The sequence below is a fragment of the Acomys russatus genome, chromosome 13 (assembly GCF_903995435.1).
Source record: "Acomys russatus chromosome 13, mAcoRus1.1, whole genome shotgun sequence".
Lineage (NCBI taxonomy): Eukaryota > Metazoa > Chordata > Mammalia > Rodentia > Muridae > Acomys > Acomys russatus.
Genome location: NC_067149.1, coordinates 64,807,258 through 64,821,005, shown reverse-complemented (window position 1 = coordinate 64,821,005; position 13,748 = coordinate 64,807,258). Strand labels below are relative to the sequence as shown.

The window sequence follows — 13,748 nt, the reverse complement described above, 5'->3', positions numbered from 1 at the left end:
ACTCAAGATGGAGAACAGGGGGAGCAGATGTGGTGCATGCTGATTTTTGGATATTACAATAAAGCTGAAAATAAGAGGAAAGCAAGATTAAATAGACAGCCCTTCGCACAGTCACAGAATCTAGCCTTTGACATGTTACACACCTTCAACATCTCCAAACGTTATGAAAACAAGGTGGGAAACCATGGCCAAATTTTGTAAGAACACAGTAAGAAAAATTACATCATGGCATGGGAGACTTCATCAGGGGTGCATCATCTGGGATCTCAATAACTTCTGCAGCAGCCCAGCCACGGCCAGAGCGCTCTCTACTCACTTCTGTGTGCAGCAGCCCCGCCTCGGCCAGAGAGCTCTCTGCTCAGTTTCTGTGTGCAGCAGAACGTTCAGCCATACCTGCTCACACTCAAGACATCTGTGTATCCAGACTGTGGCAGAGTCAAGAAAGCACGTGGTCAGCTAGGACTGAGGAAGGAACAGCTCAGAATGACCTCTGTGTATTCCAAAAAAATAGTATCTAGTTCAGATTCTTATCTGGATCCAAAATATTAAGATTCAAATGGACCACAAAAGTTTTATTTTATCCATGTTTACAAAAACCAGGCGATTCACACATGAAACTGGGCTTTCCTTGGGCTGATACATGGAGACAACATAATCCAGTCCAGCTCTGGCATCACTATCAGAGCCCAGCACTCCTACAATATCTGGGCCATCATCATGGACATTATAAAAAAATCAAGTGCCTATTGGTGCTCTTGAATATTCTTAAAAAAAAAAAAAAGGTAACAGATACCATGGTTCTCTACAAATGGCTGTCTCACATGCTGCAGCAAGACTAAGAAACAGCCTTCTCAAGTCACTAAGCATCAGGACAGGCTTCTTCCTCTCCATCGGTGGACTGCTCTGACCACCTGATCACAAGCCGGCTGTCACTGCTTCTTCGGTAACTGTTGATCCTTCGGAGGGCATACATTTTAAACTTCTGTAAAGAACTTTATAAGCTAGTTCGTGAAATTTAACTTTGTGCTGAATATTCTTCAAAAGGGTTTTATAAATAATATGATATTGTAACGTCTTCAGGTTCCTCGCTGTTATACCATATTGTTGCTTTCTCCAACTTTGTCTACGAACTGTAAGAAGAAGAAAAGCAGTGAGAGGGAGCGCAGGCAGTGTGCAGCACTGACTCAGCACTTTATATGCTGGTTTGAACATCCAGTTTTACAAGATTTGCAGGAATTCAAGGCATGACTGACTGACAGTGGCTAACTGGATGGTGTCTACCACCATCTTCTCACGTGTGTAAAAAATCATTTTTCTAAAAGTTGCTCTTGCATGACATGTTATACACATGAATTTAAGGGTGAAACATGAGAAATGCAACACAATGAGTAAAATAATGTATAAAATGACACTGACACTGCTAGCTCAACAAAAAGAAAAGACTGAAATGCCGGTCACTCATGCATAATGAACCCAATAAGATATTTCCACTGACCATTCCTGTGGATCTCTTCTGGGCCTATGTGGTCTTTGGACAAACAGATTTAACTCAATTAAATTCAGTAATCAACAACAGCTATCAACTAAAAATATGTTAAATGAGCATTCTGAACATCATCCTGAAGTGGGCAAAGACACTGAAACACTCAGTGTTGCCAACGTAAATTTATAATTGTCAAATACGAACTTCAACATACACTCATGTAAATGGTTACTGACTTTGGCTACCCCATCCCCAATCACAGTCTGTCTATCTTCAGCATCACAGATGGAGTCAAAGAGTCAATCTAGTCAGCGGCTGTGCTGTAACGTAAAGCACTGTGAGATCTAGCCAGCACTGCCTCTGCACGCACACTTCACGCCTGTTACTTAGGCGATCACTACAGAATTCGTAAGCAAATACAACTACAGTTCTAAGTACATTTGTTCTTTATATAAGCAATATCTAAGTTGAATCTGGTCATAAGGACAATGGAGCCTGGGTCCACCCCACCCCAAGCTGAGGTACCAATCTTTGAACAGACTGAGCTAGCGTGGAACGTGACTGGCTTACAGTGGTGCTCATTTTCTACAAGTCTGAGTCCCTCTCTGCACTTTCTAGACAGACTCAGTGGGCCTAACTACCTTTTGTGTTTTATCCTAGATGTTCAGAATGAGCGGGAAAGTACGAAAGACTTTTGCCAGGTGACTTCTGACACGGTTTGCTCTAGAGCCAAAAGGACCGCCTCCTGCTCAGCTGGCCTCCATCCCTATCACTCCCTCCCTACTTTCGGAAGGACCTCCTTTAGTTTTCAGACTAAGGAAGATGGGTACAAAGTCACTTAGAGTTGTCATGAGATTGACTGGGTCTGAGGTCTGTAAATGCCACCTTTCATCCATTCACTTGGGAAAAATGTTTGGCATTTTTATTGTGAGTGGCCTTGGGGAAGAATGGCTAACCGCCATCTGCCCTGAAGGACAATGATCATAGGTCTAGACCTCTCTTCTTGATAACTAAAACAGGTAAATGCTATGATAAAGGTGTGTACAAGGCAAGCAGGCTAACCCTGAGAAGCCTCTGAGAGACCCCACAGTAGATGGCAGCCTCCACTGCACCCTGAACACAGGAAAGGTATCACTAACAGAGCAGCTTAGCATCGTCAGCTGGAGTAACATCACGATAGAGAATGGTAAACAAAAAGGTCAGGTTTCACGGGTCTGGGGACATCTAGCTTCTGGTTCGTTGCAACCAGGATGGATATGACACAATCATTTATACTATAATGACATCATTAGTCACACCAATGAGTCCAACTCCCAGTGAAAAGGCATCACAATCCACTCATTTGGTGGTTTAAAAAATGCACTGGCAAATATGTGACTACTTACTGATCTGATTCCAGGTAGATTTAGGAGGGATCCAAGGACAGGCACTCTTCTGATAAAGCCGACAACCACGGGAAAGAAGCCCCTGGGAGGCAGATGACAAGGTAATTAGACCTCAGTGCTCCACCGGGAGGAACTACAAGCCTAGTGAGATGGAGACTTCAGAGCACCAAAGTACAGTTGACAATCTGCTGCTACGATGGTGCCCAGAGTACAGAGGGGCTCAGCTGTCCTGGGATCAGACTGCAGGCTTTCTGTTCTACAGCTGCAGACAGGGGAGTGGGGAGGGGGTGATCTGCAAGTTTGTATGTATAAAACCCTAACCCTGACAGTCTACCTTCCAGACGGTGAGGCTCACATCATGCCAGTTTTTGGTGCAGATACATGCCCACAGAAGTGACACAGCTGCTAATTAGTTTAGCTCTGGATCAGTGAAGCCACCTCTATCCAAGCGAGAAGCACTTTAAAACTGCTCAAGAAATAAACTGTATCTGGGTCTTAAATGCAGTTTACAGGGTGGAGAGAGGTCAGGAACCACCAGCTTCAACTCTGAACCTACAGGAAGTGAACTTACTCCACCTCAGAGGAACAGCTCTTATGGTCCAACGAGGCACATGCTTCAAAGACACACAGGTCGCTTCCTCAGCAGTACTAAGCTCAAATGGATATTTAAAGGTATTTTTAAAAACACAAACAGGTGACTTCATGGGCTGCTGCTGAGGGCTATATGTATTTGGAGAAATAACGACAAAGACCCTTGGCTCTAGATCTCAAGCCAAGACTCCCTCAGAACGAAACTCAAGAGCAGCACAAGGGTTTTTTATCAAAAGCCTTTTTAAATCACAAAGCTGATGTGTTGATTCATTTTTCTAGTAGTCGACCACATCTCATTCCATACTGGCACCAGGGGCCAACTTGGGCTATGTAACTACACTGCCGGAGTCTGTACAGTTGCCAGGATCTCACGTGCTCACCTTTTCTGTTGTAAGATGCTTTGCCCTGGGAGCCGCCCTTCCTTCCTCTCTGCCCTCTTTCCCTCCCCACTTCCAATGATAAACAACCAATGTTCAGTCTCCTAAGTTACACTATGCTCCAAGCCTGAGTCTTTTTTAACTGTTTTCTCTGCCTCCACTTGTTCTTTCCAGACTGAGCCCTTAGTTGTTTGTTTGTTTTGTTTCTGTTTTTGTTTCTTCTCTTAATGCCTGTGCGTGGGCATGTAGCACTATCATGGCATGTGTGGAGGTCAGAGGACAACTTACAAGAGACAGTTCTCTACTTCTACCAATAGGTCCTGGGGCTCCAACTTAGGTCTGTCCTCAGACTTAGTGGCAAGTACCTTTAGACACGGAGCAATGTCACTGAACCTTGAAATGCACTTCAGCCAAATGCTAGAGCAGTCCTCCTAAGACGCCTACCTGGCTCAACTATCTCTGGCTTAAGAATCTTTTGCGTCCTGGCTTCTCTGCTGCAGACATGGCTCTAGAGACAAATCTGCTGAGATGATCGCAACCCTGAGCAGTTTCAGCCTGGCCTGCGCATTCTTTTCAGCCTCACCACAGGCTCTTCTTGAGTGTGGCCCACACCCCTACTGGGGCACTGCTCCCCCCTTTTCAGAATAAACCACAGCTTTTACAGCCCTGTCTGTGCCTCGTGGCAGTCAAGCAGCTTCTCCTTGCTGACTTACAGGTGCAGTCTGACCCATTCTCCAGGGCTCAGCTTATCTACATACCCCTTCTGCTCCCTGGATGAGCTCCCCTTACTATTCTCTTAATATTCTGTGTCTTTCTACGGTGACATGACACTATCACTCTGTTTCTGGGACCTTCAGCTCTCCTAAGACAGATTTGGCATATGGTTAATTTTTTATGTTTTACGTGACCCAGTGCCTGCCAGTTTAAAAAATAGATACAAGCAGTGTTTTGACTGCTGTCCTCTCACATACACACTTTGTTTTCTGGCTATCTCGCTCCTGCAAGACAGTAAGTGGCCAACATCTCGAGTTTGTGCAATGCTAGGTCTCACTTTGCACGTGCACTAAGCATGCGGCTGTCAAGCAGCAGCCACTATGGAGCAACACCTTTACATAAGAACATGACAGGGCCCTGTACCTATTCATCCTGTTAGAAATGCCAAACCTCTAACTTACAAATGGCAATAGAATGAATTTTGTAGCACTGAAGATGTTTTATAAATACTTTGTTACCTCCCTCAGACATACATTTACCTTCACAAAACATTTTTATAGTTGACTGACCTAAAATTATAATAAAAACTCAATGTAAACAGCAGCCATTCTAACTACCTGAGATTCTGCACTAGTTATCTGATACTGGCTCGAAAAGAAAAGAAGGGCCTCACCTGAACAAGAGGAAGAATCCATAAATTTCGAAGATCATGCCTATCAAAGGCCAACCAATAAGGACCACGAACACACCACCCAGGAAAAACCCAGTGGCCTTCACTTTGTGTTTCTGGAAGAAGAATCTGAATGTTCTTTCTAGACCAATTACAAAAGCCAAGCCAGCCACAAACAGAACCTAGGAGAGAAAGACAACACAACAAAGGAAAGGGTTAAACACTGCAGAAGAGCAAGGAGACAACTCAGTAGTGAGGCAGTTTGTTTGGCATTTGATGTGGCCAAGTGCCAGAGTCCTGCCATGTACACCCAGCAGCAGACCCAGGGAGAGGGGCGAGCCTGCTGAAGCTCTGCTGTCTTCACTGGCCTCCTTCTTTGGCTGTCTCCACTCAATAAGGAAGATGAGGAAACGGGACAGAGGGAGCCACATCTACAGCAGTTTCCCCAGCTTGGCTGGATGGGAAATAAAGTGGCTTATTCAAGCAGACAGCTGGCAACACCTGATGGCCAGCCGGCTTTAATTATGTCATCTGAATGTCTTCCCTGACTCTGCAATAGTCATGTGGGGTGTGGAGGTTTCTATGATAGGAGATTTGAGTAATGGCGCTGCAGACAGCATTAAGATCAGTGCAAAGCTGGGAGACGAGACCAGCAACAGAGTGACACATGTGTAGATAAGAAATTATCCTCAGCTCGCTTTCCCCTTCATTGTGTGTAAAACACTTCCCCCATCAGCTTTCCTCAGTTAAAGTTACTCCTCACCAATACATCCAAGCCTGCCCACTAAGGGTGTCCCATTCCCAGACAGCAGTGTTAAACACCACCAGGTTAAACACCAACTTTGTTATCCTTTCTCTTTTCAATTAAAATAGGCCACAGACTTCAAAAACATCTAACTCAACAATGTTTCCACCTTCTTCCAAGGGGGATTACTTACTTCTAAAACTCTTGAATGACCTCTGACACACTGACAGGGTAGTACACAAGCAAGCACACAAGGCATATTGTTTCTAAGGACGTCAGCTAACACAACAACCAAGTGGTTTTTGTTTGTTTCGTTTTTGTTTTATTTACTCTTCCCTGTATGGAGGCACATGCAGAGAGGTTAGAGACAGGATCTCTTAGAGGAGTTGGCTCTCAAGTAAGTTCCAGAGACTGGCTGGTGGCAATCCCCTTTACCCACTGAGCCATCTCACAGCAAAAGAGGGACCTTTAAAGGGCTTTTAGGTTACTAAAAATGTTTATGCAGTTTAATCATATGTACTGTCTCAGATGTTTACATTAAAAATGCTTTCATAAAGTTGCTAAGATAAGGGGCTAGCAAGTCACCTTTTATTATTTATTAATTAATTAATTTATTTGAGCCAGCACCTTGCACTGTAGTCCAGGCTAGCTTTAAACTTGTGGCAATGCTCCTGCCTCAGTCTTCTGTGTTCAGCGTACAGGTCTGAGCCACCAGGCTTGGCTAGGTCACGTGCCTTGCTCCGCTGCTCAGGGGTTGCACTCAATCAGTCCACAGTGCACTCCCCACAAACACTTTCTAGAGTAGCTAGCCAAGGAGCTTTCTCAGGCTCATCCTCTGCTCAGACAGGGAGCTGAGGGCTTCACTGCTGCCAACAGTGAGCCTGATACTCATTTACCTATGATTAAAAAGCAACAGGTCACTAGTAGGTAAAACTGCCTGATGGAAATTTAAAATACACATATTCAAAAACTTACATTTCCAATAGCCAGCAGTGCTTTGTCAAAAAAGAGGATCATTCCAAAGAACAGGAAAAACACTCCAAATCCTGTTAAGCCCATGCCGATTTCTGTAACATAAACCACATGGTTAAAGGCAAAGGAGAACCAGGTACCTGACAACCCCACAGCCCAGAGAACTCTGCAGTCTCCAGCCCCGCAGGCCAACTTCCTCTAGCATCAAGACCCTTAGCAAAGTGACTCAGCACCGGGTAGGTCTATGGCCAAATGTAAATCAAGAACACAAGAAATTCCCGGTTTGTAGGCAGGAGACAGGAAAAACAGGTCTAGATTCTAAACCTTTGCTGATATATATTTTTGCCTCTGAAAAAAACCTCTCTGGACTTAGACAAACATGTACAGGCTTTACCTATTTATCTCCCACGACTTTACATGTTTACATGTTTAAGGCTAGAACCTGAAGTTATAATAGCATACATTTTTATTTCTTTAAGGAAGTAGCACTTGTCAATCAACTACCAGAGACCAAGGGGCATTGTAAGTGCTGAACACAGGTGGACACAGTTTAAGGAGGCCTGCCCTGCACAAAAATGTTGTTTCAGCCTTACATTTTCTAGGTCTTATCTTTTGTCTGAGGCCACAGACCTGCTCTTGTTGCCGCCACAAGCAAAGTCTGCCAGTCACCTGCTTTGGCTGTTACAGGCTAGCTGGCAATCTTTTTTTGAACTGTCATTTGTATTAGTGATTTCTGACCTGTTATTATTTTCCCTTCAGCTCCAGAGGGCTAAAATCCAGGCCAGTAACCCCACCCTCCCTGGGGTGGAGTGAGGAACCAACCCAAAAATCAAAAAACCTAAAAACTAAAATTAAAACTGAACCATATCAAAGGGTCTGATGAGCTGATAGTTTGCCTCTTTCTACATCTCCATGTCCTAAATTTTTGATATTATCTTCCATTTTGTTTCTAAAATTAGTCTGAAAGAATTTACAAGCCTGTCTAACACCATTTTAGTTTAAATTTACTTCAGATGCAAATACCAATGGGGATTCCAGGCTAATACTTTCTTGCTTGAATGTCTTAGGAGAATTTACTAAAACTTTTCAGGTGTCAAACATTAATTTTCCTAGAGAAAAACATGGAGGAAGAGAAATTCCATTAAGTTATTAGTACTTAGGAGCAGATTGTAACAGGAAATGATCTGAATTTGACTAACTTCTTTACTCACAAATTATCTTAATGACTACATAAAATCTAAGATGTTTGTTTATGAAAAAGGACATCAAGCTGGTAAAGTGCTTGCTGTGCAAGTGTGTGGACTTGAATTCAGATCCTTAGCATCTACATTAAAAGCCAGACATGGTGGTTCACGCCTGTCATCCCAGGCCTGGGATGCAGAGAAGGTCACTGGCCAGGTCTAGCCCCATCAGTGAGAGACCCTGTCTCTGTCTCTCTCTCTCTCTCTCTCTCTCTCTCTCTCTCTCTCTCTCTCTCTCTCACACACACACACACAAACACACACACACACACACACACACACACACGGAAAAGGGATGCAGAGAAGGTCAGTGGCCAGGTCTAGCCCCATCAGTGAGAGACCCTGTCATTCAAACATGCACGCATGCACGCACGCGCGCGCGCGCGCGAGCGCGCGCACACACACCCACACCCACACACACACACACACACGGAAAATGATTGAAGAAGATACCCAATGTTAATGTGGCCACAAATGTGCATACACACACACAAAGTAAAAGCATTCCCCAGGTTTAAAATAAAGGAAGGGAATTATATGGAAATAGTTACTATGCAGTGAGAACTCCCCAGGGGTCAGGCACTCTGAAGAGCTTCTCAGAGCATATGCAATGCAGTCCTCCCAGGATCACTGGAATGTAGGTGGAATGACATCACTTTAGGGTTGAAGAAGATGTGTAGAGAGGGGGTTTAAGCTGCCCAAAATGAAACTAAGTATCTGAACTAGGTCTATTTAATTATAAATATTTTTACCCACAGTTAAAAAACTTATTTATTAAGTTCAAGGGCACTGGCACACACAAAACGTAAGTGTTTTAAGTTTAATCTTAGTCTACAACAACCCAGTAGGTACCAGAGCTATTAGGAGTTAGCTGCAGTGGACAAGGACACCCATGCAGCCTGACACAGGGCAGTGTCCATACATGTCTCTCATGAATCCTGTAACACAGTTCTGAGGCACCAAGTAGTAATGGCTCAAGTTTCCCATGAGCAACTGATTACTGTATATAAGAACCAGTGTGGGCGGCAGCCAAGCCACAAGCAGCAGGTAGACCCTGTCTTCTCACTCCACAATCCTTCTACAGGCAGAAACTCAAACAACCCCATGAGCTCATGAAGTGCAAGTCATTGGGGGACAGCTGCCTGGAAAATCTTTGCCAAACTGGCACTAGCACAATGAAATGGGTCAAAAAACTTGACCCCAGCCTTTTTCATCTAGAGATTTCCCTTTGTCCCTGTACTTATCCATGCATAAGTTCACTGAGGTCAAAAGGCTTCACAGCACAGGATCGTCCTGCCAGAGTCATACCTGGGATAATATAATCTATCTTAATTTTTTTTTCTGCCCATAAACAGTAAAATGCAATAAAAAGCAATGAGATATTGGGGGGGGGGGAAAGACTACTGGAGAAATTTTATAAAGAAAGACCAGTTTAGCTCAATGTCAATCATGGCTGAGAGTTTAGTGATGATGACACTTTCCCAAACACTGAGAGCAGCCCCGCCTTCCACAGCACACCCTTCTTAAGAAACAGAAGAGTAAGTCAAACAAACACCACAGCAGCATTTTACTTAATGTGACAATCCAGATGTGACATGGAAGCTGTCCCCACTGCATCTCCCAAGTCTTGGCCTTTCTTTAGGCCCTGATGGAAACGGGGAGATCTACTTAGGGGCTTATGCTAACCATGAAGTGTTTTCCACCTGACTCTGCTCAGAGCTTGGTCACCCTCCTTACAACTGAAAAGCCCCAAATCATGCTGGCATCTGTCTGGGACACTACAGTTCCAATCCTGCAGCCAACACAGACACAGATACAATCTGAAATGGACATGTTCTTGTTCCCTAGTCATTGGCTGTAACTCATCATCTGACCTCAGGCATTGACAAGGGATAAAATGAAGGGGGGTGGGGGGGGGAACAACCTTTTCTGCTCATAGTGCAGTTCCTCACTGTGTTGGTTTTTTCTGGAGAGTGACATTCTCTGCCCTGTGCACAAGGCAATTTATATACCGCAGACTTGTACCATCTCAAGATGTGAGTGTTCACATCAAGTCTCCTTAGAAGCAAGCACCACAGTGGCTTCTGAGCAAAGGCTTCTGAGCTAGCAGTCCCAGGATCATGGCCCTTCCTGCCTTTCATGTCTGTGTGTGTAACTGAATGTCTTCCATATTCCAATTTGTAAACGGTCCATGTCTGCCTTCCCACGCTCATATAAGCATTAAACTCAGGAATAAGAACTGCTCTTCAGGCAGGTAACAGCTGCCTGTAACTCCAGATCCTGACACTTTTATTTCTGAGTAGACCAAATGAGGCGGACGGACCAACAGACTAGCTAGAGCAGCTAGCTAGACAGTCCAAAGTCAGGCACAGAATGGGCAGGGCTGGGCTGTCAGGTGTATAGGGAACCACAGAAGATCTGTGACATTCCAGTGTGCTGTGACTTGAATTTAAATCCCACTTGAGAAGAACTTCGAGGAAAGTTTCATTTCACTTCAGGATGTCAGAATCCTGAAAATCTAAGCTGACTGAAATTTGAAGAAACAAAGTTCATGGCAATGAGCAAGAGTGAGGCAAAAGGTGCCATGCCCACAAAAAGATCTTTAAAAAGTAAACAGTCCGGGTAGATCTGCAAATAGAAGAGTAAGTAAGATTGAAACGAAAAGGGAGAAAAAATGGAAACGTCACAGTGAAAATGGTGGAGCCAGGGATAAAGCTAAGCTAGTCGGCAGAACGCTTGGCTGGCATGCTCTCATCTCTGGGGCCACAAAAAAAAAGGCAAGACGGCAAAGACGAGGGGGAGATGAGACTGGCAGAAACGGATGCTAAAATAAAACACGCCACAAAGTAACACTAGTAACGAATCCTTCACCTGTAGGGACAGGCAAGATCCTTCATGCTGGCAAAGCTCAGAACTTTAAGAGACTGGGGCAAAAGGATTACAAATTAGAGGCCGACACGGAGGCAAAGAATACAAGGCCAGCCTCGTTTATATTACACAGTGTGATCCTGACTCCCAACTTGAGAAAACTGTAACACTACTCCCAATAAAAGTTAATGCTCTAACTGAGCGCAACGTGACTTTAAGATCAGCAAACTCGGTTGAAACTTAAACGGAAAGAAAACTGAAGTCCTTGCAAGGGACTTTTGGGTAGGTTGTTAAGAGCAGTGTCGGAAGGCAAGAATAATCACTGCTCTCTACGTCCCCAGCCTAGGAGGAGCTCAAGTGCAGGCGGACCGGTTCCATTCCCGCCGCTCCGGAAACTTCGTCCGCCAGCGGCTCCGCGGACCAGAGCGCGGCAGTCACCGGGGCAAAGGCGACAGCACCACTAGAGCCCGGGGCAGGTAGGCTCCCGTCGCGGCCCCCTCCCTCCCGCAGGCCGCCGCCCCACGCCGCTCTCGCTCCATTCATTGCGGGGCGGAGCAGAGGCTGCGGCGGGAACGCGGGCCAACACCGGGTCCCAGCAGCACTTACTCTGCGTATCCGTGAGGGAAATCATGGCGGCGGCGACGGCGAGGACCGCGGTGCCTCGGGGCCCACGCTACGAAGCCTAGTCCGGAGAAGAGCCACGGGGACGCCGCCCGGGCCCGAGCCGCCACGTCTTCCGGAAACACGCAGCCGCCGCCGCCGGGCCGCAAGGCCACTCTCCATTGGCTGCGGCAAGGCCAATAGCACGCGTTCTTGTTCGGACGTGCGCCCAGACGCCGGTCCACGCCGCCAATCAGAGCAGGGGCTGGCTTGTGATTGGTGGAGGGGGCCGATCCGGAAGGGAGGGCGCTGCAGGCGTGGTGGCGGGAAGGTTTTTTCACCTACGGGCGGATGACAGGTGCGTGGCGGCTCGGAAACTGTCGCGCGGGGCGGCGACTGTCTGCAGCGCGGGTGGGAGCCGGGCCTCGCCTCTGCCTTCGCTTTCAGGAGCCCTGGCCGCCCAGCATGCTCTTCTCCCTTCGCTTGTGGAGGCGGCGGGGAGGAGGGATGCTCCTCGGGTTAGCGTGCGTTTTTCTCCCGCACTGAGGACTGCTGACCGGACTCTGGCTTTTGACTGACAAGGCCTCTTCGTATCTTAACTAGTTCTTGAATGTATTTCGTGTTGAGATATCTTTTGTTGTGAACAACGTAATTTGGGCAAGGGACAGTGAAGAGAAATCAATCTCTGCTCTGATAGAGGACTTTACAGCTCATGGACGGAGTATTACCTGTCACTCTAGGGAGTGATAAGGGATGCTCAGATACGCGAGGAAGGAGGAGTCTTGACTCACATCCATCCTTAAATGTCCGTTAGTGATGTGTAGCCATTCCATACCATTTAGTCAAGGCTTACCTCTCTTGACAGCCTTGTTAAGGTTCAATAATAAGGGTATAGATTCAATAAAAGAAACAATCCAAGTGAGAATAGAAAGTTACAGAATCTGTCATTGGAGAACACTCTTAGATTTAGCAAAAGTTAAAATTAAGTAAAGTAAAATAACATGCTTTCTAACTTTTTTTTTTTTTTTTTTTTAACGTAATGATGACAGATTGCCATTGACTGAGCAAAAAAACTTGCCCATTACAGTTCTGGAAAGTGCATGTTTAGGCTTAAGTTTTAATCATTAAAATTTAATATAAGTCATGTTTTCTCCTATTCTTAACTGTCCCAGATGCTTTTAAGCCAATAGGATACTAACATGCTTTACCTCCCAACCCCCACTCTCTTTCTGCCCCTGAGAAAAGTTTCCAAAGAAATGGACTAAGCTCCTTGCCGAAGAGGGGAGGTCCTGAAAATGACCTGCTTACAATACTATTTTTTTAAGCATGCATTTAACTGTACCTCTTTAAAGCAAGTGCCCAGTAAAATGCTAAGTGGTTGATCTATTTATGTTTTTCAATTATTCTGGGATATTTGATTTTGTCCAACTTCTTATTTGTAAGATGAGACCTGCCAAGCATGGCTCTGCATGCCTTTAGTCCCAGAACCTGGGAGGCAGGCAGATCCCAGTCAGTTGAGGCCATGAGTCCTGCCATCCCAGTTTTTAAGGCGGTGAGAAAAGCTTAGAGGAATAGTGTGTCATGTTGCTAAGGTACACATGGACCTGGTGGCAGATCTATTTAGTATCTGGTGTTTTTGGCAATATCACTTTGCAACAGTAGGATGTTGCAGTTTGGCACCAACACCTATAGTATTAAAAAAAGAAGAAAAAACCCTGTATTTACTAACTTTTCTGTCCCTAGTGATGGCAGACTGTCATTGCCTGAGCATTATTCATAGTATTGGTGTTGGTTTGGTCTTTGTTTTGTGGCACTGGAGATTTAATTCATGATCCTGTGTAGCTAAACACATCTTGAGTTCACATCTTGGTGATGCCAAAGCCAAAGCAAGCAGAACTGAGACATCAAAGAGTGAAGAAGGAGGCATTGCCATCAGGAGGCAAGGAGAACCGGCATCATTTTGAAAATGATGCTGTCTAGGAACAAGAGCCTGTGTGTCAAGGCAGAAGGGTGAGGACTGGTTAGGGATGCCTGCTCCTGTTCCTGTGGGGCAGGGGCACTGCGGAGGAGATGGTCCTGCATGTACCCAGTTTGCACCATAA

The 13,748-nt window shown here is 45.4% G+C and overlaps 1 protein-coding gene across 1 annotated transcript; it reads right to left on the bottom strand.

The window, feature by feature from the left end:
* Window positions 1-767: 767 nt before the first annotated feature.
* On the bottom strand, window positions 768-11,814 carry Golt1b (golgi transport 1B). The gene is made up of 5 exons (XM_051155533.1): window positions 11,653-11,814; window positions 6,941-7,032; window positions 5,224-5,402; window positions 2,869-2,950; window positions 768-1,130 (listed from the first exon to the last, which is right to left on the bottom strand). Exons 1-5 carry the CDS (start codon window positions 11,675-11,677, stop codon window positions 1,092-1,094), a joined length of 417 nt encoding a protein of 138 aa, XP_051011490.1. The 5' UTR covers window positions 11,678-11,814; the 3' UTR covers window positions 768-1,091.
* Window positions 11,815-13,748: the final 1,934 nt, after the last annotated feature.

What these genes read in the sequence shown, in the direction of transcription:
- Golt1b (XM_051155533.1), bottom strand. Translation starts at nt 11,677, where the DNA reads ATGATTTCCCTCACGGATACGCAGA. An exon ending in TTCCCTCACGGATACGCAGA is followed by an intron (nt 7,033 to 11,652) that starts GTAAGTGCTGCT and finishes TTTATGTTACAG; the next exon opens with AAATCGGCATGGGCTTAACA. An exon ending in ATCTACCTGGAATCAGATCA is followed by an intron (nt 1,131 to 2,868) that starts GTAAGTAGTCAC and finishes TTCTTCTTACAG; the next exon opens with TTCGTAGACAAAGTTGGAGA.